Consider the following 23,113-nt stretch of genomic DNA (forward strand, 5'->3'; position numbering starts at 1 on the left):
TGAGGTACCAGCCAGAGGTCAGAGTAGACCAAAGGAAAAGGGAATCTAGAGCTTGGGAGACAGATTGGAAATGGAGACAAAAATAGAAAATGGAGACACAGATTTTGGAACAATGTGGTTTTCTGAAAAAGGTCTTCTTAAACAATAAAGAAAAAGTGTCTCAAATTTTCACTGCATGTTAAACTCTACAATGGTAGTAATGAAGATTATATAAAGATCATGCTGGGGAGAGCATACTAACAATAATATCCTGTAATCTATAATTGGCAAAATGTTCAAGTATGCTATACTGTTATTTTGTAGTTGAAAAGTAAAAAAATTAAGATATTTAGCACATTTTTTCAATTGCAAAAATCAATATAACATAGAAATGGGTGTCTAAGTTTTTAAAGGAACTCATGGAGCTATGTATGCAATGACTTTACATCATCATGTACATGCAGAAATGGACTTATAACTGGTATGTAAGAAATGATACCTAATTACTTTCACTCCAGTGGATCCATAATCTCGTCAGTATAGGCATTCTTTTCAATGTCACAAATTACACCTCTACCATGTCGTCTTATTACCCTACTGTTATGTATACCATCCCCTAAATTGTCCAGAGGAGGGGGGTCCAGATTGTCCAAGACTTTTGGCTAGGTCCTTTAATAGCAAAGCAGCACCAGTGTACCACTTGGGTTATTCCTCATTCTCATGTCATGACAGGCTTCTTCCTTTTCTGATCGCACAATTTCTAAATAATAGCTTTTATGCTATTTTTGGTGTCATCAACAGCAATGGACTACAAGCTACATAAGCCTGCCATTCATCAATCTTTCAGAAACTACACTGGGGAGAAATTCTATAGAGTTCTTCATGATAACAATTTTTCTAAAACACAGTTAATTAGTTTTAGAAAACAATAACATTTATATAATGAACAGTATCACTGCTATTTCATAAAAGAGGAAGAGGATGTTTAAGAGGATTCAGTGAGATGCCCAAAGTACCATGGAAAAAATAAATAGGAAAACTGGGTGTCAAATACATATCAAGGTGCAGTGAACCTTTTATTAAACTCATGCTTGAAAATGCAGAGAGATTGCCAGCATTTTGACAGCCAAGAGATCCCACAAAATGTTAATCTTGGTAAATTTCAATTAAGTTATAATATATAAGTTGCTAAAAATAAGGTAGCATTTAAACTTTTATTTATTAGGTGCTCATAGCACCAATTAATCTCTCTATAGTCTTTTGGGCATCTTGATACTGAATTTATCCTAGCACAATAAATGTAATTTTACTTATTGCAATACCTCCTCTAACGGAAGAGAAGTGTCAGTTAAGGAAATGTTCTTAAAGTCATTTAAGATATATAGAATTTAAAAGCACAGACACAAAATTTTCAAAAACCCAAGGATCTTTATATTATCTATATGATATCTCATCTGATTATCTTTATTAAAACATAAAGAATGGGAAAGTACCTCTTTTATTATAGATAATGGATGTGAAATTAGAAAAAAAATCTAAATTAGGAGTTTAACAATGTTTATGCAGTTTTTAAAAGATCACTTATAATTGCCCACCATTAAACAGTCTCAAGTCTTATTTTCATCTGATTACCAAATTAAGTTTTTTTTTCTATTTTTTATGCACCAGTTAAAAAGTAATGAAATTAATCATTTTTATTCTAATTGAATTTAGATATCTTCAACAAAACTGTCATTACTATAAAATTAAACATTTTACAGTAGCAGCTAAACAAGAAAAAAAATTCAAAGTGGAATATGAATGCAAATGTTCTGACATTATAAGCAAAGCTACCTATAAACTCCAATAATCTACGATTTGTCTCCCCCTTCTGGCTTACACAATTAATTATGTAACTGTGTAAAACTAAGATTGAAATCTCCCATGCAACTTTTCCCTTTATTTGAACAATTAATATGAAACAATACCATGGAATGCTCTAAATCTATCGGCCTTATCAGCAGCCTGGTGTTGCAATAACAGTTTAATGATCCACCTATGTGCAAAAACCAAACTATCAAACTATCATGCTTAACATGATAACATGGAAAGCATTATTAAGACAGCTATCAATAACATTTTCAAATGTAATACACTGAGAATACATTTTCAATCTAAATAGGAACAGTGCCTCAACATGACAAGCTCTACTAACCCAGAGAACCACTAAACAGGTAGAAAAGTGATTCTGAATAGTATTGGAAATTCAAAATTTTGAAGAGCCCTATAATGCCTAAATGAAATAACTGCAATTTTCTCACTGAAATTGAACAAAATATAATTTGTTATTTAATCTCACTGTAGGAGGAAAAGCACTGGGTCTGGAATAAGAGGCCTATTGTTTGATTCCATCCTCTGCTATTTACTATTGTATGACCTTGGAACAAGCCACTTCTCCTCTTGAGATCTGAGTTTTCTCCCCCTATAAAATGAGGGATTTGGACTAGATGGTTTTAAAGGTCCCTTCCAGCTCTGTATCTAGGATTCAGTGATCCTTCCTAGTTAATGGGTATCTTCTCCTGACAAGGCTGCCTGGAAATGGTTCCAATGGCACAGACCAGAACTGCCCAATGCCTCTAACTATTCCCAAGTCTATGGGAGATGCTACCCAATTGATTCAGTGGCAGATATTCATTATTCCAAGGATGACTCCAATTGAACCACTCTGCCACAAACTCCCATGGAAATCAACATGTAGTTAAAGCTCTGGTTTCTTGGGAGGACATATTGATGCTTCACTGAATGAACAGATGAGGAGAATCAAGGGGGACCTGTGACTATAGTACTTTCAAACGTCATCAGGGTTTGATTAAATCTTCCACACACAGTCAGATTCTTCCTTAAGCACAATCTGATGGTGCATCACATAAAAAGGCTTGTACTTTCAGCCCTTGGACTATGAGCCAATTAATTTCAACTTGAAATAATGGCATCAATTGGGAAGGAATGCTTAAGTGTTTCCAGTGTTTGCTACTAAAAAAATACTGCTCTAAATATTTCATTATATATGGGACCTTTCTTTATATGGCACCTTTAGGCATTAGCTAACCCTGTTTTAAATCGTATGCTGCAATATACTCCAAATCATCTCCTTCTCAGGGTCAGGAGACACCACATTGAAACTAGAGGGGATAAAAAGGTCCCATTGGTCTAGTCTCTTCACCCTTCTCCAAATCATCTATTCTATGTGTAAATATTTGCAGAGACATATTGTACCATCACTCATTGTAACCTATTTCATCTGTGTCAAATCCTGTTATTTTATTAATCCCCTAAAACAGCTCTATCAATGTTATCCTGAGGTGATATAAGAATGTTTAACCCTCTTCAAAGCCCATTGGCAAACACCTAGACCAAATAAAATATGGCTGGCCTCCACTACACTACAGAGGAATTCCTGAGGTTTTTCCTGCATTCCTGTTATAGCTATAGTTCTACTTCTACTTGTGTCAAATCATCCCAAATTATTCCAGCCCACAGTGATGCTTCTCTCTTCTAACCCTCTCAAAAATATAGTTGAATCAGTTCCTAGATTTGTAAACAACCTTAAAATCCATCCAACTCAACTTTTCAAATGATTCTGAAATCTCTTTGACAATATACCTGACTTGAACAGCTCAAGGAACAGAGAGCTCACTACTTAATGAGGTACTGCATTATACTGCATAATCTACTTCTTCTTGACTCCCACCTTGTTCAACTTTAAGGAGTCAAGAGATATTAAACAATCATAGTTCTAAACACAAATGGTGTGCTAGGAGCTAGAGGGGATATAAAGCCAGTTAAACAATAGACCCTTATGAAATACTCTAAGTACAAATGTACTGCTACCGGAATTCTGGAAAAGAAGACTCAACTTCTGGCTAAAGTGACACAGAAAGGCTTCATGAAAGTCAGGCATTTAGGCTTAGCATAGAATGACAGGTAGGATTCCAATACAGAGAGGACCACTGTAGGTATAAGAAAGTGTAGGAGCCAGGGCAACACAGTTAAACACTGCTGATGAGCAATGAATTGGTCCAATTGTTATGTAGACCAATTAGGAAATGTGCAATTAAAAAATACTAAATTATCCATATCCTTTGACCCAGCAATACCACTACCAGAAGTATAACTGATGGAGATCAAAAATGTAAATAAGTGCCCCATATATACCAAAACATTTCTAGTATCAATTTTTGTGCTAGCAGGAAAATAAAAATAAAATGGCTGCTCATCAATAAGGAAAGAGCTAAATGAACTGGGAATTAAATGGAATGTTACTGTGCCATAAGAAAGGATGAACTAAGAAAGGCAGAGAAATAAGGGTACACTTAATTACATTAAACCAACATAAAAAAAAAACAGAATCAGGCAAACATGATACATAATAAATTAAGCAAGAGGCATTACTAAAAGGCAATCCAACTCTCATTCACTGCAATGACCATCATGTACCTGAAGAGAGTAGCCAAGGAAACATCAACTCCCCTCTCAGTAGATGCAGGTGACTAAGGAGAATGATTGGTCACCTTATTGGTCAGCTTTGCTTAACTGTTGGTTTAGTGTTGATTCATTTTGTTGTGTTACAAAGGAGGATTAATCAGGGAAGGGTGGATATCAGGAATTGACTGTAGTACTAAATGTATCTGTAAATGTTTTGTTTTAAAGATTACTCTGGGAGTAGGGTGTAATATCACATGGAGGAAGGAAAGACATGGGGGAATGAAAAAGCTGTTAAGAGACAACTGTAATAGAAAAGGAGGTAGACAAAGAGGACTGAACTAGAGTGGCAGCAGTGGGAAAGAAAATGAAGAAATAAATGTGACAGGCAGCACAGAGGAAGAATCGGTAGGATGGAATAACTGAGTGGATGGCAGAGTAGGCTCTAAGATGTTTCTGAAGCCTCAGCCTAGCTTCTGCTCTTATCAGGGAACTGAAATTCCTCCTTCCAAAGACCTCAATAATCTCTTAACTGTCAAATCCTAGAGCTGATTATACATGACCAAAGCAATGAATGATGAAAATGAGTCCAAACATTCTTTGGACATATCTATAGTAGACAACAAATTATAATAATAACAACAGGTTTGCAAAGTACTTCCTAAATATTATTTCATTTTGTCCTCACTACATCCCTAAGAGTTAAATGCTATTATCATTCCCATTTTAAAAATCAGGAATCTGAGGCAGAAAGAGGTTAAGTGGTTTGCCAAAGGTCATATGGCTTAATTAGTGTCAAAGGCCAGATCTGAATACAGGTCTTGCTGAATCTGGGTCCAGTGCTTGTAGCTCCTAGCTGCCTCAAGAACACATTGTTGATATGTTGATTCAAAATATTGTAGAAAAAAGGGCTTGAACAAAGGTCTGCATTTCAATAGTAGGCCATCCTCTTTCTCTACCTGCCATCTCTCCTCCACATTCTCCCTCAAACCCTGGTACCCATATTATAAAGTATAATTTGACTACTACAGAGTTGCTCATAGCAGTGACCTAGCCTCCTTGATCTCCAAACTAATGCTGAGAATACTCATTGTAAGACTCTAATGGAGAAGAAAGTGTACATAATAAATGACAAAAATTACAATTTTCAGCCTCTTCCTACCACCTAACAACTTCTCATCCCCCACAAAATTCCATTAAAAAAGGACCTAGGGATGAGGGACAGGACAGAGTTTTCCCTATTTTCAGGAAACATTTCACAACTCTGCCTTCAAAATACTTCAAATTAAATTTAAATGAGGTATTCCATGGTGTTTATAAGGATGTTGGTGGGGGAATGAGGTATCATAGAAAAATTTCTGACTATACATTTTTCCTTTGCACATATTCACATCAAAATTAGATAGCACAATTTGACTTATATTTTATTCAAAATCTTAATAAGGTTGCAAAAACTTCCCAGAGTTTACAGAAATCATGACATAGTATGGTTTACAATGGGGCAGCTAGGGGGCACAGTGAATAGAGTGCCAGGCCTGAAGTCAGGAAGACATCTTCCTGGGTTTATATCCAGCCTCAGGCATTTACTACATGTGTGATCCTGGGCACTTAACTTAATCCTGTTTGGCTCAGTTTCCCCATGTGTCAAGTGAGATAAAGAAGGAAATAGAAAACCAATACAATATCTCTGCCAAGACAACCCCAAATGGAGTGAAAAAGAGTTGAACACAAATGAAACAACTGAACAGCAAATGGCTTACTGTCAGTAAGTTTAATTAAGATTTATACATACTAGATATTTATATTTTTTTAATTCAAAACATTTTTCATTTATTGGGGGGCAAGAAGCAAAAAAAGAAAACTTCAGGAATTTGGATGTAAAATACATCAGCACTTGGCTTTCCACTGGACTCTTACATTCAAAGAGAGCTGTGCCACAGCAAAATGAATGTATATTTGATATTCTAGCCTGAGGCCAAGATCACCATCTCTAATCCTATTGGCATTTTTTAAAATACCTGAAAGCATTTAGGAATGCAAGCAGTCCCTGACTTAGGAAGGTGTTGTGTTCTAAGACACCACATGTAAGTCAACCATGTGAAGTTCTGTCCTTATAGGAAACCATGATGAATATTATAAATGGCAGTCAGTTTTTCAGAACAGCACCAAAGCTCATGATATATGGTGGAACTAATAGACAGTTTGGGCAATATTGGCATCCATCAACCACTACAAATAACCAGAGGCTATGTAAAAAAAACGGTCCAAAACAGTAATAAAAGAAGAAATGCAAAATAAAACTATTCTGTACTTTCATCTCACCCTCAGTGATCTGGCCAAAATGAAAATAGTATATACTGAAGGGACTGTAGGAAGATGGGTTTTGGTCTGGTGGGGATGTAAAAATTGGTCTACCTGTTCTGGATAACAATCTATAGCTACACTAGAAAGGTGACTGAACCTTGTACCCATCTGTACCTCTATTAGACCAAACAGGGCAGAGACAGAGGGAAAGGTACAAAATATACAAAAATATTTATTTATAGCAGTACTTTTTATAAAACTGGAACAAAGTATGGACCTATTTGGTAAGGGGCAAACAAATCTTAAAGTAATTATTGCCTTGTAAGAAATGATAGATACTATGTTGAAAATTATTATTACATGTAATTGGGAAAATGAGATATCTAAAAGAATTATTATAGATGAAAGAAATTTAGAGAAATCTAGGAAAACTTGCATTAAACTGATGCAGAGCAAAGTAAGCAGTATGTAGAGAATAATATACATAATGACCACAATAACATAAAAGGAAACAACACTAAAAGACTTCAGTACTCTGATTAGTGAAACAAACGTTAGTATCTGCAGAATACTGATAGTAAAACATAGTTCCCTCTTCTGAAAAAGAGATGGGATGCACTACTGGTTAAAAATGGCAGACGCTATCAGTCATAGCCAATTTGTTTGTTCACTTCAATTATAGTTCTTTGTCACAAGATACAGTTTTATTTGGGGAATAAAGGCTAATAATATAAAAAGAGGACCAAAAAATATTTTAACACTAAATACAAATATGAAAATTTTTAAAGTTCAAAGAAGAACATAAAAAAGGTCATCTCATCACTACTTCATTTAATACGGTATTTAAAAACAAGCTATACTTGAAATTTTATGATTTCTATTTAGTTTCCTTTTGCTTTTCTTTGCATATTGAAATGTTGGCATTTATTGATAATTATTAAGTTCACAATAAAATGGGGGGGGGGATCTAACTTGTTTAAGAACTAGAAGAAAGCTTCCAGAATACTAGAAGGATTCTTTATGGAGGATGCATGCAAGGAACAGAACACGAATCCCACAAGATGAGAATGGATGGACTTATAATCAGCACCATTTAGAAGTGGGACTCATTCTATTGAGATCACAGATTCAAAGGTTTTCAATGAACTATAATAATACAAATATGTAAACTGTCATTTATTAGTATTGCTTCTATAGGAAAACTCATTCCAAACTCTAACTAAAACACCAAGAAACCATCTCCCCTCTCTTGAAGGCCCTTGGCTAGTCCTACTATAGATTGGGCACTAGGCCTTTAGAATGGCTCCTCTCCAGAGCCATCCATAGCAGGAGGGCAGGGAATAACAACAGCTACTGCCATTTATAAAGTGGGTATCAGAAGCATTATTACTCCCTTTAAAGATGAAAATTTTGAGGGACAGAGAAGGGATAGATAGGACTTACCCATAGGTCACATGCCTACTCTGTGTCAGAAATGGAATTGAACCAAAATGTTCTTTACTTAAAGTGCAACCTTCTATGCCCTACCTATACCAGGCTGCTTCAAAAGGAAGGCAGGTCCCAGGCAGAAGTTGCAGAAGGAAAATACAATCTGTCTTCTAAGCAACCATTCATAAGAAGGGACCAAAGGATCACACATTTAGAACTAGAAAAGACCTAAGAAAGTATTCAGTCCAACCACTTCATTTTACACATCCAGAAAGGAGAACTAAGAGGGTTAAGCAACTTGGCCAACTTACTGGTGCATGAAGTAAGCAGCCAAGCTAGGATTTAAATCAAGGTCTTCTTATTCCAAAGGGCAGCTAGGCAGTACAGGGGATACAGAGCCAAGTGTAGAGGCAAGAGTAGTAGAGGCCTGAATTCAAATCTGGCCTCAAGATACTAATTGTGGGTGACCCTGGGACAATTATTTTACCTTATTTGCCTCAGTTTCCTCATGTGTCAAATGAGCTGGAGAAGAAAATGGAAAAACACACCAGTATATTTGCAAAAAAAACCCAAAACAACCCTGAATGGGATTGTGAAGAATCAGACACAACTGAACAACAATCACTTCTGATTCCAAATCTGGTGCTCCTTCCACTGCACCAAGGAAAAATTGAACTGCCAGACTCATTGAGTTTTCCAAATGGGAAAGATCGTGGGTGGGTTTGACAAGAGTTTGGAAAAATTACTGCCAGAGGCAAAAGACTTTCCCCTCCCCCAAAAGGACCTTAGATATCTTCGAGGCATAACTAACATATTGATATCAAGTAATCCTAGAATCGTATCTAATTCTGGAAAGAACATTAGAAACCATCTAGACCAAGACCTTCATTTTACAGAGAAGAAAACAAACCTAGGGAGGCTAAGTGACTTGCCAAGGTCCCAGAGAGGCAAGATTTGAACTTGGATCCTATGGCTCCACTGCCAGGCCTCTTTTTCTTGGAGAGAACACAGTCTTAACCTTCCTGGGGGAGGGAGAAGACCAAACATGGGAGATGTGGGAGAAGATCAAAAGAATAATATGGAAAAGTCATTGGTCAGAACAAGCCTAGCATGAGGATGGTGTTGTCCCTGTTTCCTTGGCTTCTGGAGATACACAAAAATACAAGTCATTCTAGAAAAAGTTCCAGTAATAAGTATATACCATAGAACAAGAGAAAGAGCACAAAACTGTTGTCAGGCAAGATCTGAGTCCAAATCACCTCCAATGCTTACTAAATGTATTTAATGGCAAATCACAATACTTTACTTAGCCTCTATTTTCTCATTTATCAAATAGAGGTGAATCCTATTTGCATTAAGCATCTCACAGAGCTTTTGGGAAGATTAAACATAAAAGTCACTAAACATAAAAGGATACTACATTTCAGCTATTTTTAAAATTACTTGTCCTTGGTACCTGACACATATTTGTTCATTTGTGAAATGTCTTAAAATGGCGAAGGGATCTCCCACCATCTTATTATGACATATACTCTTCTCTCAAGGATGTTTCACAAGCAGTCTTCACTAAGTTCTCCATCTACCTTCTGGCAAATAGAAGTACTATGCATAACATTATGTAAAATTAGGAAAGTAAAAGTCTCAATGATTGGTTATCAACACCAATATGGATGACTCTTGGCATGGCATAGAATGGCAAATAAACAGCGCAATAGAATGTTGCACTTAAAAAATTGCAGGCAGTCCAAGCAGGAAAAGACTTATTAAAGTATCTTATGCCAACTCTTCATTTTGTAAATAAGGAAACCAGGGGCAGCTTACTTAGCACTTAATTAATTAGAGTTCCAGTCCTGGAGTCAGGAGGATCTGAGTTCAAATCAGACCACAGACAATTCCTATCCATGTGGCCCTGGGCAAGTCATTTAACCCCATTTGCCTAGCTCTTGTCCCTCTGTTATAGAGTTGTTACTAACATAAGAAGTAATGGTTGTTTTTTTTAAAAAGGAAAAAAAAAGTGACCCAGAGAGTGGAAGTGACTTGTACAGGGACACAAAGGTAATTAATACCATAGCCAGTAAGAGAATCAGAGTCTCAAAAGTATCTAATGTATCCTAAGTCACACTACACAATAGAACTCAATTAAGCACAGTGAATAAATCAAAGGGCATCCTCCTCCACTCCTCCTCCTCCAGCAGAGCTCCTGAGAAAGGTATATCTGTGAGCACCAAGGGAACAATGGAAAAAGCTTCCACCTACCATGCTGAGGCAGCTCAGTAACAACCTACTGGGAAATGCATTGTCACTAAGATCCAGAGGACTGACAAGGTTATGCTCCTCTTCAGAACTGTGAATTTTACTTAGTTAAAACCAGAATAATAGAATCAAATTCTATTTCTTGAAGTTTTTAAATAACAGCTTAATGTGATTCAAGACTGTACACGGAAAAATATTTCCTCTCAATGTTTTCCTTATTACTTTGGTGAGAAACAAGTAAAAAGAAATCAAACACTATTATCAACATATATTCTGGGGCAGGGGAGAAGAGGGCGGAAACAACATATTATTTGTACTCACCATAACTTTACTTCCAACTATCTGCATACAGTTGTCAACGAAGAGTGATTATGGTGTAAAAAAAACAAATAGCAACAATATTAGTAACAAGAAGCTTTTCCCAAAATTAGTTTAGTAAATTGGTACATTTCTAATTCTACTTGTTCCATAGTTTAGAAATAAAATCTGATTAGAAATGGGAACACCACAACACTATCACCATCTTTAAAAAAATAAACAAGATGCTTTGAGATTGCCGACTCAGAATATCCAGACAAATAGGATATTAGTATTATTTTTAGACTAAATCATTTCATAATCCTAACTCAAAGTAAAAAAGATAAAAAGTAAAGGTGGACATTAAATATTTTTAAAATTTATCATTTCAATCTAAGTGAATAGTAGGGAATTGGATTATAATTTAAGAGATGCAGACAGTTAATATTGAGATTTCCAATTTTTAATATGAATATTACTTTTGAAATACCAATGAGTAATTTAAGAAGTGGCCTTTGGATTTAAATCTTAAATATACTGTAAAAATATCATTTTTATAGGTAAATCCCACAAAATAAGACAAAGAACTTACTCTGCTCTCTTTTTCTAGGTAATTCTTTGATATGTCAAGAAAGATTACTATATATGTAATGAAAACAAACCAAAATGGTATTCAAGCATGCTCCCTAACAACCTCCATCTTCATCCTGATGAAATAAGGCACTCTGAAAATTTTAACATCAGGTGGGTCCTTTGAATTTGTCTGCAGACAAAGAAATTAAGTGATAATCATGACAAGCCTTTCCACCAAAAATCCAACTAGAAGCAAATAACTTGGCTGTAGGATTCGCAAAAAGTGGTAGAGTGGTTAGAAAGGCTAAATGCATGGGTTCTGTTCACCACCTCTGCTCTGTGTTGGGAAGCCAGCTCAGCACTGGCCCAGATATCATTCTTACTGCAGGAACTGTACTCTTTCCAAGGACTCTCACACTGTTAATTATTTTTCTCTTACTTTTTACTTGAACTAAGCTCTTCTGTGTTCCCTGTGCTGGGCTTCTCTTATCTCCAAAGTTAGCTGCTCAGTAATGGTCTTCTCGCAATTTAGTTGGTAAAAGATCCCAAAAGATTGGGGGCCCTTGTGACCAAGGGGTAAGAAGTTGGTCGGAAGGGCATCTATTTTATAGAGGCTGTGTTTGATTCCCTTTAAGAGGACCAGAAAACCATCCTCAGGATTTGGTTGTTTCATGAGATTAAGGCTTGAACCACTGGCATGGCTTTCTCTTGAAGGATAAAAAGCCAAGCTGATTGGGAGTTAATGCCTCTGAACTTTGGCAGAAATTCTTTTGCTCATGGGATGTTTTTTTAACCCATTATAGCCATTGTAGCAAATATGGAGGCAGGGGCAAGAGCCTTACCCACCAAAACCAATATGGTATCCTTATTAATACTTTTTAAGGTTAAGTGAGCTTCACTTTGTTAAATATTTTATCACCTACAAATGTCACAGTGTGTTCCAAACCCAAGTCTGAAAGCAGGAGATTGGCCTGAGTTAAGCCTGGTTTGGACCAGGAATAAAATGGGCAAATTCATATTCTGAAGATGGCCATCAGTACTAAATTTAGGAGAGAGAAATGTTTTGCAGTTATCACTTTTTTGGAAATCTAGTTCCATACTTAGCACAATGAAATTCGTGATTTTAAGAATTTATAACCTCAAACTATAAAGAAAAGGGGTGAGCCACTTTCTTATGTGAAATATAAGCATTATGACTACTGACCTATTTCCAAAAAGAATTGAAGACTCTTAGATAGAGCACTTTAAGTATCCAGTCAACAGATAATTCTATGCATGAATAAAAGGTATGATGTCATTAACAAATTGGTCTATTGAAAATTGTTTAACTTAAATGATTTTACCCCAGTAAGGAAGGGAGAGTGGGAAGAAGGAAGGAAGGAAGAAAGGGAAGGAGGAAGAGAAGGAAGGGGGGGGAAGGAAGGGAGGAAGGAAACAAGGAAGGAAGGAAAGGAGGGAGGGAGGAGGAAGGAAGGAAGCAAGGAAGCAAGGAAGGGAACAGGTCCTACTGGGCTTTTTAACTTAGCACAACAATAACATTGACAAGGTAAAGTCAGACAGCCCTAACAATGAGAAGAGATACACAAACAAGGGGACCAAGACCTGGCAGACTGGTCATCTGGGTCTGTTTAATAATGCAACCAGATTGTAAAGTGCCTGATTTTGGCTAAAGCACATCACATAAATTGGGTACATTGGCAGAGGCAGAGTGAATTGGTCCTGCCATCCCATGACTCAGGTGTTTTGCCATTGACAGGGCCTTAGAGAAATAGTCTAATGAGTTGTATTATCATATCTGATACCAAAAGCAAATCAAAGTCAATTTGCATAGAAATAGGGGAGTAAAATTATGTAAAAACACAAATGTTCTGTGTACATTCAGAATGCATGAGAGATGTCATGGAGCATGTGATGATGATGAGTTGGCCTTGGAGTCAGTTAGATCTGGGTACAAACATACTGACTATGTGACAGGCAACTCTAGTGGTCCAAGTTACAGAGGAGTCTCCAATGTGCTTAGACAGAGTTTCCACATGAAGCTGTCCCTACACTGGGGAAGTTGCAGGGTTTTCCTTTTTGCTCTCATATACATATATAGGTATAGGTATATATGCATTTATCTATGCAATGCATGTATATATGTGTATATACATATAGATATGCACTCACACATATACATGCATACTGATTTCCCTCCTCCCACTTTCAAACAAAACTCTCTAGAATCGGAGGTTCAAGTAGCCTCATTTTTTTTCTTTATGGTAAAAATTAGAAGTTAAAATCATTTTTACCCATTTAATCTCTATTCTAAAATGTCTGACCACAGGCTGATATCCTGCTAGAAAGCAAAAGCCAAACTAGCACAAAAGGCCTCATATTTATTTCAAGGCACGCACTTCTAAGAGCCCAAAAGGAGGGCCACAGGTAAAAGTCTTCCAGATCCCATGATCTAGCTTAAAAGAGAGTCTCTTCTATCCATAAATTCAGGCGTGCAGCATTTTAAATGCTTTCAAGTATAAGCAGTTATAATGTACAGAAGAACTCTGGAAAAGCCAAGTGAATCTGTTCCATTTGAGTTCATACACATCTAGCAGATCAAGTGAGATGGCTGGTAAATCTTTTTGAGCTGTATCATTCCTCTTCCAAAACATAAAAACAGCTGTACAACTTGAAAATTCAAAACTACACTCCAAGAAGTGAAACAGAAGTTAACTAACTGCCACTGTGTAGAGGTTCAAATCATGTTGAAATGGATCTTTCCCTGGATGGTACTTTCTCAGTTCCTCGAATCCAGGCAGAAGGCAATTGGGATTAGGAAAACCTGGGGCTGAGGAATAATCAGGGAATTCATTTGAGAGGGTTGCGGGTGGGGAGTTTCTCTCTAACCTAAGGAAGGAGTCCAGTATGCAAATGGCCTTCTCTGTCTTGGGTTTATTGTGCTGATATAAATCTCCTTTGAATAGATATGTCACTATGGCTGTGGCTAATCAATCTTTCCTTCCTGGCCCTCAGAAAGCAGCTGCCCACCATATCTGTCGGTGACAGAGCCGCTGGGGTAGGGCCAGAGCTCCATCCTAAACAGCCGTGACAGTCTCTATGGAGAGAAGTAGCAGAGGCAGGCACGCTTAGCCTGAACCCCCCTCTCTCTTCCCTCCCTCCCAGTGGAGACAAACCGCCTTCGTTAAACCTCCTCAGAGCCTAAAGCTCATCTAATACCGGACAGAAAACGGAGAGGAAACGCCCCAATCTGTGCAGGACCCCCATTCCCCGTGCCTTGCAGGCCTGCCGGCTCCCTCGGCTTTTTCTCCTCATCCAGGGCACAGCTACAAGAAGCTGATTTTGGAAATGGATTTCTAAGACGTGCCTCGATTTGCTTTCACTTTCCTTTAATGTCATTATCCAGAAATCTAAGGAGCAAACAGCGAATTGGAGGAACGAACAAAGATGGGACGAACTGAAGGTCAAGAAAAAAATTCAATTGGTTTAAGAAACAATTAATGCCTGCCTTCATGTGTTTAAACATGATAGAAAAAAAAGGTCATACAATTTTAACTGATACTGTTAAAACCCATTTTAAACATTTTTATCATTTCAATAGACCAAATGCCAAAGATCCCTCTATGATTAATAAAAGGGTTTTTTTTTTTAATAATGCCTCCGTGAGAAAACCCCAGGTCTTATTTAAAAGAAGAGCAGGCTACTCTCTGCATCTCTCCATAACAATCCAAATTACAGCCAGAGGGAAGAAAGCCTTGGTTAGACATCCAGGCGGAACAGCCACATGCACAGTCACAAATGATGGAATTCTCCTAGTAATCATCACCAGTAATAGTCCCCAAATTATGGAGATTGTTTGTCACAATATTCTCCCTCCACATCGCCTTCAAATAAGGAGACTGCAATGCAATTTCCTTTGTTTTAATGATGGAGACGACACCATTCAAAAATGTCGAGCCAAATCCTGGACGCTTTCAAATATGCTCATTAACAAGCCTTCTGTGAACACAATACTGGCCCATGCAAAATATTAGCAAATGAAACCTTGAATCTTGGCCTCCTAACAGCAAAGTACCAGGCACACGGGCTGAGCCCGATAAATACTGGCTGGATACAGTCGCATTGGCTGGTCTGGTATTTCTTGGCTATGGAACTGATTATGAGCTTAAGAGTACCTTAAAGGGGGACTTTTCATTCTTTTTTCCATCTTTTAACGCAAACTAAGTGAATGTAGAACTGCTACAAGTCTCCCTAATTACAAAATGGTGATCACAGTGCAGTAGGAGAAGCTCTGCATTTGGAGTCAGGACAGTTGCACTCAAATCCTGTCTCCCCCACTTCCTGTTCACCACCTGCAGGACCCAGGATGCATCACCAAATTCACCAGAGAGAGGGGCCGCAGTTTCATCATCTGTAAATACAGGGGACTGGACCGCATGACATCTTAGGTCCCTTCCTGCTCTGTATAGATGAGTCTGTGGCATAAATTTAACTGAAATTTATTTTCTTTTCCAATTGGATTTTATCAAATTCAAAAACCAAAAGCAAAACCTGAATGAAGGTCAAAACTGAAATTAGTAGCCAGGTAATATTTAAATAAAAATTCAATAGATTAAAGAAGGAAAAATTTTATTTCTGACCAACCATCCTCAGTCCCACTTTTATAAACAAATGTAGAAGAGACACTTAAAATCTTATTTGCTTTTAAAAATCACCACATGATTATTCATGCATCATTATCTGTATTCTGCACTCAGATTTAGTTACATAGGTTTACTAGTGTTTCTGCCTTTAGGTATTTAAAGAAATCACACTGAATATACAGTCTGCATTTCCCAAAGCATTTTACTGTAAACAATAACTTGAATGCAAAAATGAAGAGAGATTCATCAGAATTTCAAAGTAAAACCCTATGCATCACCTAATTCTATTGAAAATGACGCTCGTGGCAAATTTCACTTATCACTGGAAACATATTTCTGCCCTTGGATACCAAAAACAAATTAAAACGCGAGCTGTTGCTTTGCTCAGGCAGCTGCAATGCATTCTATTTAAACTGTCCCACATTCAGATTCAGCTTGCTTTATGTATAATATAGAACCAATGCACCAGTGGAAATCAGGAAACACCTTGTTTGTAATTTCCACTGGAATTACTACACTTATACAGAACTGACATAATAATTTTATGATGTATTTTTGGAGAGCAAAAACTAGTTTTTTCATTAGTCACCCTTTAAAAATATCTAAAAGCTATTATAGCTCTAGTCAATAAGCTTTACTTATTAAATCCTCTCTCCCCAGAAATGTAAAAATTGTGAGATTGAAAATGTATTTTCTTGGCAGAAATTTAACTTGAAGCCCAATGTTGTAATAACTTAGGGCGGAGAGGGAAGAACAGAAAGAAATATACCATTTGCTCCCAATGTCTATTGTCAAACATTTAGTTTCCAAGTTTATCATCACTCCTGTCACTTGAAATGCCCATTTCAAATCTCTAGAATCCCACAAAAACACACTTGATGAGAACTACTAGTCAATGCTCTCCTCTATAATCAAATAACAATGCAATGACTGGCATGAGGTAATTTACATGGTTGACATCACATACGAAAAAGCAAAGAAACAAACTCCAATGACTCATGCCAGCATATAAAAGCAAATCGCTGCAGATTTCATGCACCCAATATCAGAATATGCATACTTAGTAAAAATCTAGAGAAATGGCAGCATATAATGGTTCCCAACCTGTGAGTATGAACTCCCCCTTTTGGTATCAAACTCCTAGAAGATAATAATTGTAACATGTAGGAAAAAATACACAATAGCAAAAAGTTACTATATTACTTGGCAACATCTTTAAATGCTGCCCTAGGTCAAGGGGAAGAGGACTGGATTTGGAGTTAGATGATCTCAGTTTGAATCCCAGCTCTGTTAACAAATATGTGTCAAATCATTCTGACAACTCATTTGACCTCAAATACAAAATAAGGGTGCTGAACTAGATGCTCTCTCTTTTTCCTTCTAGCGCCAAATCTGTGACCCTACCCAAAGTACAAGAGCAATTATATACATATAATAAATGGTCATATGAAGGAGGCAGCTGGGTGGCTCAGTGGATGGAGAGCCAGGCCTAGAGACAGGAGGTCCTGGATTCAAATCTGACCTCAGACACATCCCAGCTGTGTGACCTTGGGCAAGTCACTTAACCCCCATTGCCTAGCCCTTACCATTCCTCTGCCTTGGAACTAACGCACAGTATTGATTCTAAGATGTCAGGTAAGGTTTTTTTTAATGGTCATAAGGGAGAAACACATTATTTACTCATTCTACTGAAGGTTAATTTGTTTATTTTTATGTCAAATTCAGTTCCAAAAGCATTTATATAGTTTCTGCTATGTGCCAGGAACTGTGCTAGGCACTGAAGGATACAGATTAAAAAACAAAAACAAAGAGCTTCTGCTCCCAAGGGGCTGACATTCCTCTAAGGGAAACCTAGCTGTATACAGTGGTAAATAAGCACAAATTATAAACCAAGTAATTCTCGGGGGGAGGGGAGCACCAAGAACTGGAGAAACCAGGAGATCTTCACAAAGAAGGTCCCTTACTCAGCTGAACAGGGAAGGGAGCTCAGAAGTCCAAATGGTGATACAAATGGCGAGCATATATCCTAGGCCCTGGATTTCTGCACAAAGGGTACAAGAGAGGGAAATGGGCTGTTATGTGCCAGGGGCAGAGCCAGCAAGTAACTTTGCCTGGAAAACAGAATACACAAAGGAAATAAAAGATGAATCCATCCAAAAGGGGAGCGTGGAGCCAAATCATGAAGGACTTTAAAGACGAAATATAGGTTTTAACTTCAAGACAATAGGGAAGTACAACTAGGTGGCTTAGTGGATAGAGAGCCAGGCCTGGAGATGGGAGGTCCAGGGTTCAAATTTGATCCCAGACACTTCCCTAGCTGTGTGACCCTGGACAAGTCACTTAACCCTAATTGCCAGATCCTTACCACTCTTCTGTATTGGAACCAATACTTAGTAGCAGTTCTAAGACAGAAAATAAAGGGTTGTTTTTTTAAAAAAGACAATAGGGAGCTTCTGGAATCCCTTCAGTAAGTGAAGTAATGGTCAGACCTGTGTTTCAAGAACATCAATTTGGCAACTACATGAAGGATAATCTGGGAAGTTTTTGAGTCCAAAAATGAGATAGATCAACCAGGAGGCTACTGCAAAAAAGTCAAGAGACTGGACTACAGTGGCTATAGTACGAGGAGAGTGAAGAGGCTTAATGTTCTGCTTACTGTGGAGAAGGATTGATAAGACATGGCAACTGACTGACTCTATATTTTGTTGGAGCTACAAAAAGATCCAAATGGCCATGTTTAGTGTATATTCCCTTTGTAAAAACTAACTTCAAACCCTGCTAGGGGTCTGCTACCCACAGATTGGGGACCAGAGTACTGCACTATAATCTAGAGCATTCATCTTTTCCCCAAATATGGAATCTTTTTTAATAAATAAGGTAATATATTTGGCTTGAAAAAGACATTTGTACTTTTCATGGCATTTTAATTTAAAATCTCCAGTGTTACATGGTTAAGGCCATAAAATTTTACTCCAAAACTAACACCAAAGTAGTATATTTTCATCTTATTGATTCTTAATTTTTAAATATGTCATATTTCAGATTAGTGGGTACTTGCAAGATATGTAATAAATTCAAGCAAACTTACTAATATCTACAGTCTAAGGCATTTTAAAGTACATAACATAAACAAAATGTGGGATTTTTCCCCAGATAGCAAAGCAAGGTAAACAGATGCAGAAATATGAAGATTTGCACATAAAAGCAAAAGCAAAGAAAGCCAAGCTCATGCATTGGTGAGGCTACTTACCGATTTGGCAGTGGCAGAAATGTACTGGACAACCATTTCATGTTTTGTGCCAAAATCTTTATCTCGCAAGGGAGCTTTTCGTTCTTCATTTAGATTCATGTCTTCCTAATAATACAGAGAATATAAACCATCAGAATTATATGTCTCTTTCCAGTCAAAAGCTTCAGAAATCAGAAGTGTTTATTAGAGACCAAATAAAACCATCACCAAAAAAGGGCTAGATTACTATACAACCTGTGAGCACATGTGTGTCTATATCAAAGTAGGAGTTTCTTCCAGAGAAATTTCAGTATCGGGCTCCTTCTTTTTCCTCACTCCACACAGATCTTTTACCCTTAAAAACTCCTGCCAACCATGCACCTTCCACAGGAAAGCCACTAGCTTTGTAATTTAAAAAGATTCTAGAAGTCACTTCCAGGAACTTCATGTTCTCAGTGCAGCACCATTATCAGAACTGACCAGTATGATTTACAAAGTTACAACTGCTTTTTTTTAATTTGTTTTTGTTTTTTTTTACCAATTACACGCATTAACAAATTTCCACATAAGTTTTTCAAAGTTATATGATCCAAATAGTCTCTCTCCTCCTTCTCTCCCCCCTCCCAGAGCTGGCAAGCAATTCAATCTGGGTTATACATGTATTATCATGCAAAACATATTTCAATATTGTTCATTTTTGTGAGTGACTAATCTTATAAAACCCAAACTCCCAAAACATCACCCAAATAAACTCTGACATGTACAATAGCCCTTCAGACCTCTGGAATTGTCATAGGACCAGGATCGAGAATAGACAAAACATCACCCAAATAAACAAATGATAAATCATATGCTTTCATCTTCATTCCTATTCCAACAGTTCTTTCTCTGGGGGTAGATAGCATTCTTTGTCATAAGTCCTTCAGAACTGTCCTGGATCATTGTATTACTGATAATAACTAAATCTATCACATTTGATCATTCCATTGCTGTCACTGTGTACAATGGTCTCCAGGTTCTGCTTATTTCACTCTGAATCAGTTCATGTAAGTTTTTCCAGCTCTTTCTGAAACCATGCTGTCTATTGTACTGTAAGTAATGATAGGATGTAAGTAAAAGCTGGGATGACTCCAAAGTTACATATGAATCAAACTTCAGAAGTGATCACCAAGTTAGTTACCAGTGATTGCTACTAAACCCAACCTCTTTCCTGTCTCTGCCAGGAAATGATAAACTGTAAGAGTAAAACATTACACATTGTCTTTTTTTTAACGTTTAAGGAAGGATTTTAAGGTAATAATAGCTCATGTATCTATACCACTCTGAGGTTTGCAAAGTACTTTACAAATAGTATTTCTTTTTCTCCTAATATGAAATCCAATGAGTAGGTGCTACTTTTCCCATTTTTGATGATAAGAAAACTGAGGGACATAGAAATTAAGTGATTTTCCTGGGGCCACACAATAGGTAGGATAAGAAGTGCCTGAGGCAGGATTCCAAGAAGGGTCTTCCAGATTCTGAGAAAGCAAAGTACTACTGAGGTATGTGAAAAAGAAGGAGGAAGTGTGTTGATCAGGTGATAGATATATACACAAAATATTTTTTAAGAAATATAACCAGAGAAAAGGTGAAGAACATTTGCTAGAAAAAGAAAGAATTTCACTCAATTAAAAGTAATAAAAGCAAACCACTAACTACATCAAGGAAATCCCTACCTTTCAGGAGTCATTAATACCCTACTATTTTTGGTTTGATTTTATATCAGAAGCAATCCTAAAAAGGAGATTACACATTTATTTTAGTAGACAAAATTAACTGTGAGATGTACAATAGCTCTTCCGACCTCTGGAGTTGTCATAGAACCAGGACTGAGTAGAGACAAAATATATGAGACCCTTAATATAAATGATTTCTAGATCTCTGTCTTTGGTTCTCCTTTCTCTTACCACCCACTCTCTTTGGCAAGCCCATGGTTTCAACTAATCATCTCTAGTCCAGCATAGATAAGTGGGACAGATCACTACATATAGCAGAGAACATAGCTGAGTTATTTTAAGTCCAAGTTCCATGAGTTCTTAGGAGCCTGAGCAATTTTTTAAGCTATCACCTCAAAAAAGGGCACCACCAAAACAGTATCTTCTCAATTAACAAAGGAAAACAATACTAAGACTAAAAATTGGTTTTTAAAAGCATTTCCTAAAACAAAGTCATTACTTTTTTGATATTTAAAAAGGGAAAGGACATGATCACAATCGATTATATTCTACCCCATCATCCCTGGAAAAAAGGGCTACCTGACTGTTCTTCCTGTCCTGCCCAGGACCTTCACCTTCCCATTGTTTGTCTATTAAATTTCTACCCATCTTTTTAAGTTCAACTGGAATGTCACCTCCTCTATGAAACTGAGTACTATACTTCATGTGGCCCATCTCATCTGAAGAGCTCTAGCCATGGTTGGCTTCACACCTTGGTCCTCTCCTGATCTCCTGTCACAGGTATAAGCAGCTTCCCTCTTCCACTTTCCAGCAGCATTTCTGAACCTTTTTTTCCTACCTATGGAACAACAATCAAATAGATCTAGCCTTTGTAACAAAAAAAGAGTGTGTCCATCTACTTTTCTATGGCTGCACACTCATCATAGTGATTTCATAGACTAGAAAACTTTCATCTAGCTACCACTCTCTTATTAACATGTAAACATTGGCAGGGCAGACACTGTCCTGCCTTTGGGTCAGTATGGCCTGAATTTCCTGATAAGAGTTTAACGAGCAGTGTTTTATTCATTCATTTATTTTCAGTTGGTGACTTCCCATTCTACCCCACCTCAGGCCCTCACCAAGCACTTTGTTTGGGAACTCTCCACTTAGTTATAATTCAAGATAGAATATTTTGACTTTCTGGCTTATCCTGAGGTGTACTAGAGCCAGCTCAAAATAGCTCATGAGAGGGGACTTAAATTTTCAGCCATGAGCATTTGTACCCCAGAAACTGGCAAACACTACAAATCAGGGCTTGATTTATTGTTTTGTTGATTGTCTAGGCCAAAGAAAGTGATGGGAGAAAATGTTAATAACACAGATTAAATTTAAAAGTGTTTTGTGAGTACATTTTTTTCTCCCAGAGGGCCAAAAACATTTACCAGCACAACACTATTCTTATTCCTCAACTAAGGCAAGTTAGACCTCATTCTGTCTAAATTTTATCTATATCCAAGCACCAAGCACAATACTCTGCATGCAATAAATATATGATAAGCAGCTGTTGAACAAATGGATGAATTTATACAATTACCTTTACCTAAACTCCAATACCAAAGTTTTAAATTTTGAATTAAGGATACTCAACACAAGGGAGAGAAAATATGTAATATGTTCCTTTTGTTCAGACAACCTTAAAGTGTTTTATAAGCCTCAGTAAATTTTGTTTTTTGACTAATTTGCGAAGTGGATAAGAAGAGGTAAAATACTTATAAACATCAGATAAAAGTCATTAAGCCCTCTGGGTCTCAGTTCCCTTACCTGTGAAACGGAAACACTCTTTAAGTGCCCTCTTATAGGAGGGCCAGGCCAAATGATTTAGGCCTCTGCCAGTTTTTTTTTAACCCTCACCTTCCATCTTGGAATCAATACTATGTATTGGTTCCAAGGCAGAAGAGTGGTAAGGGCTAGGCAATGGGGGTCAAGTGACTTGCCCAGGGTCACACAGCTAGGAAGTGGCTGAAGCCAGGTTTGAACCTAGGACCTCCCATCTCTAGGCCTGACTCTCAATCCACTGAGCCACCCAGCTGCCCCACCCCTGCCAGTTTTAAGATAAAAAAATATGATGCATCTACTGATAAAATTATACTGATCTACAAATTCTTCTGGAAAAGAAATTTCACTGGATCACAAGTAGATTTTTTCCTACCAGTTAATGCTTAAGACCATTTAATTCAAAGTTTAGAATGTAA

General features: G+C 37.2%; 1 protein-coding gene across 5 annotated transcripts in view; it reads right to left on the bottom strand.

Moving 5' to 3' along the window:
- Positions 1 to 23,113, bottom strand: part of DIAPH2 (diaphanous related formin 2) — a 931,826-nt gene that overhangs the window by 836,577 nt on the left and 72,136 nt on the right. For 2 of the 5 annotated variants that reach the window (XM_056809150.1, XM_056809152.1), the window contains 2 exons: positions 19,186 to 19,290; positions 10,747 to 10,767 (listed from right to left, as the gene is read on the bottom strand). In XM_056809150.1, coding sequence (XP_056665128.1) covers positions 10,747 to 10,767; positions 19,186 to 19,290 — 126 coding nt within the window. Of the gene's footprint in view, positions 1 to 10,746; positions 10,768 to 19,185; positions 19,291 to 19,419; positions 19,563 to 23,113 lie in introns of those variants that run through there. The other 3 variants (XM_056809153.1, XM_056809151.1, XM_056809154.1) reach the window with 2 other exon arrangements.

Source organism: Monodelphis domestica, chromosome X, assembly GCF_027887165.1.
Source record: "Monodelphis domestica isolate mMonDom1 chromosome X, mMonDom1.pri, whole genome shotgun sequence".
Taxonomy (NCBI): Eukaryota; Metazoa; Chordata; class Mammalia; order Didelphimorphia; family Didelphidae; genus Monodelphis; species Monodelphis domestica.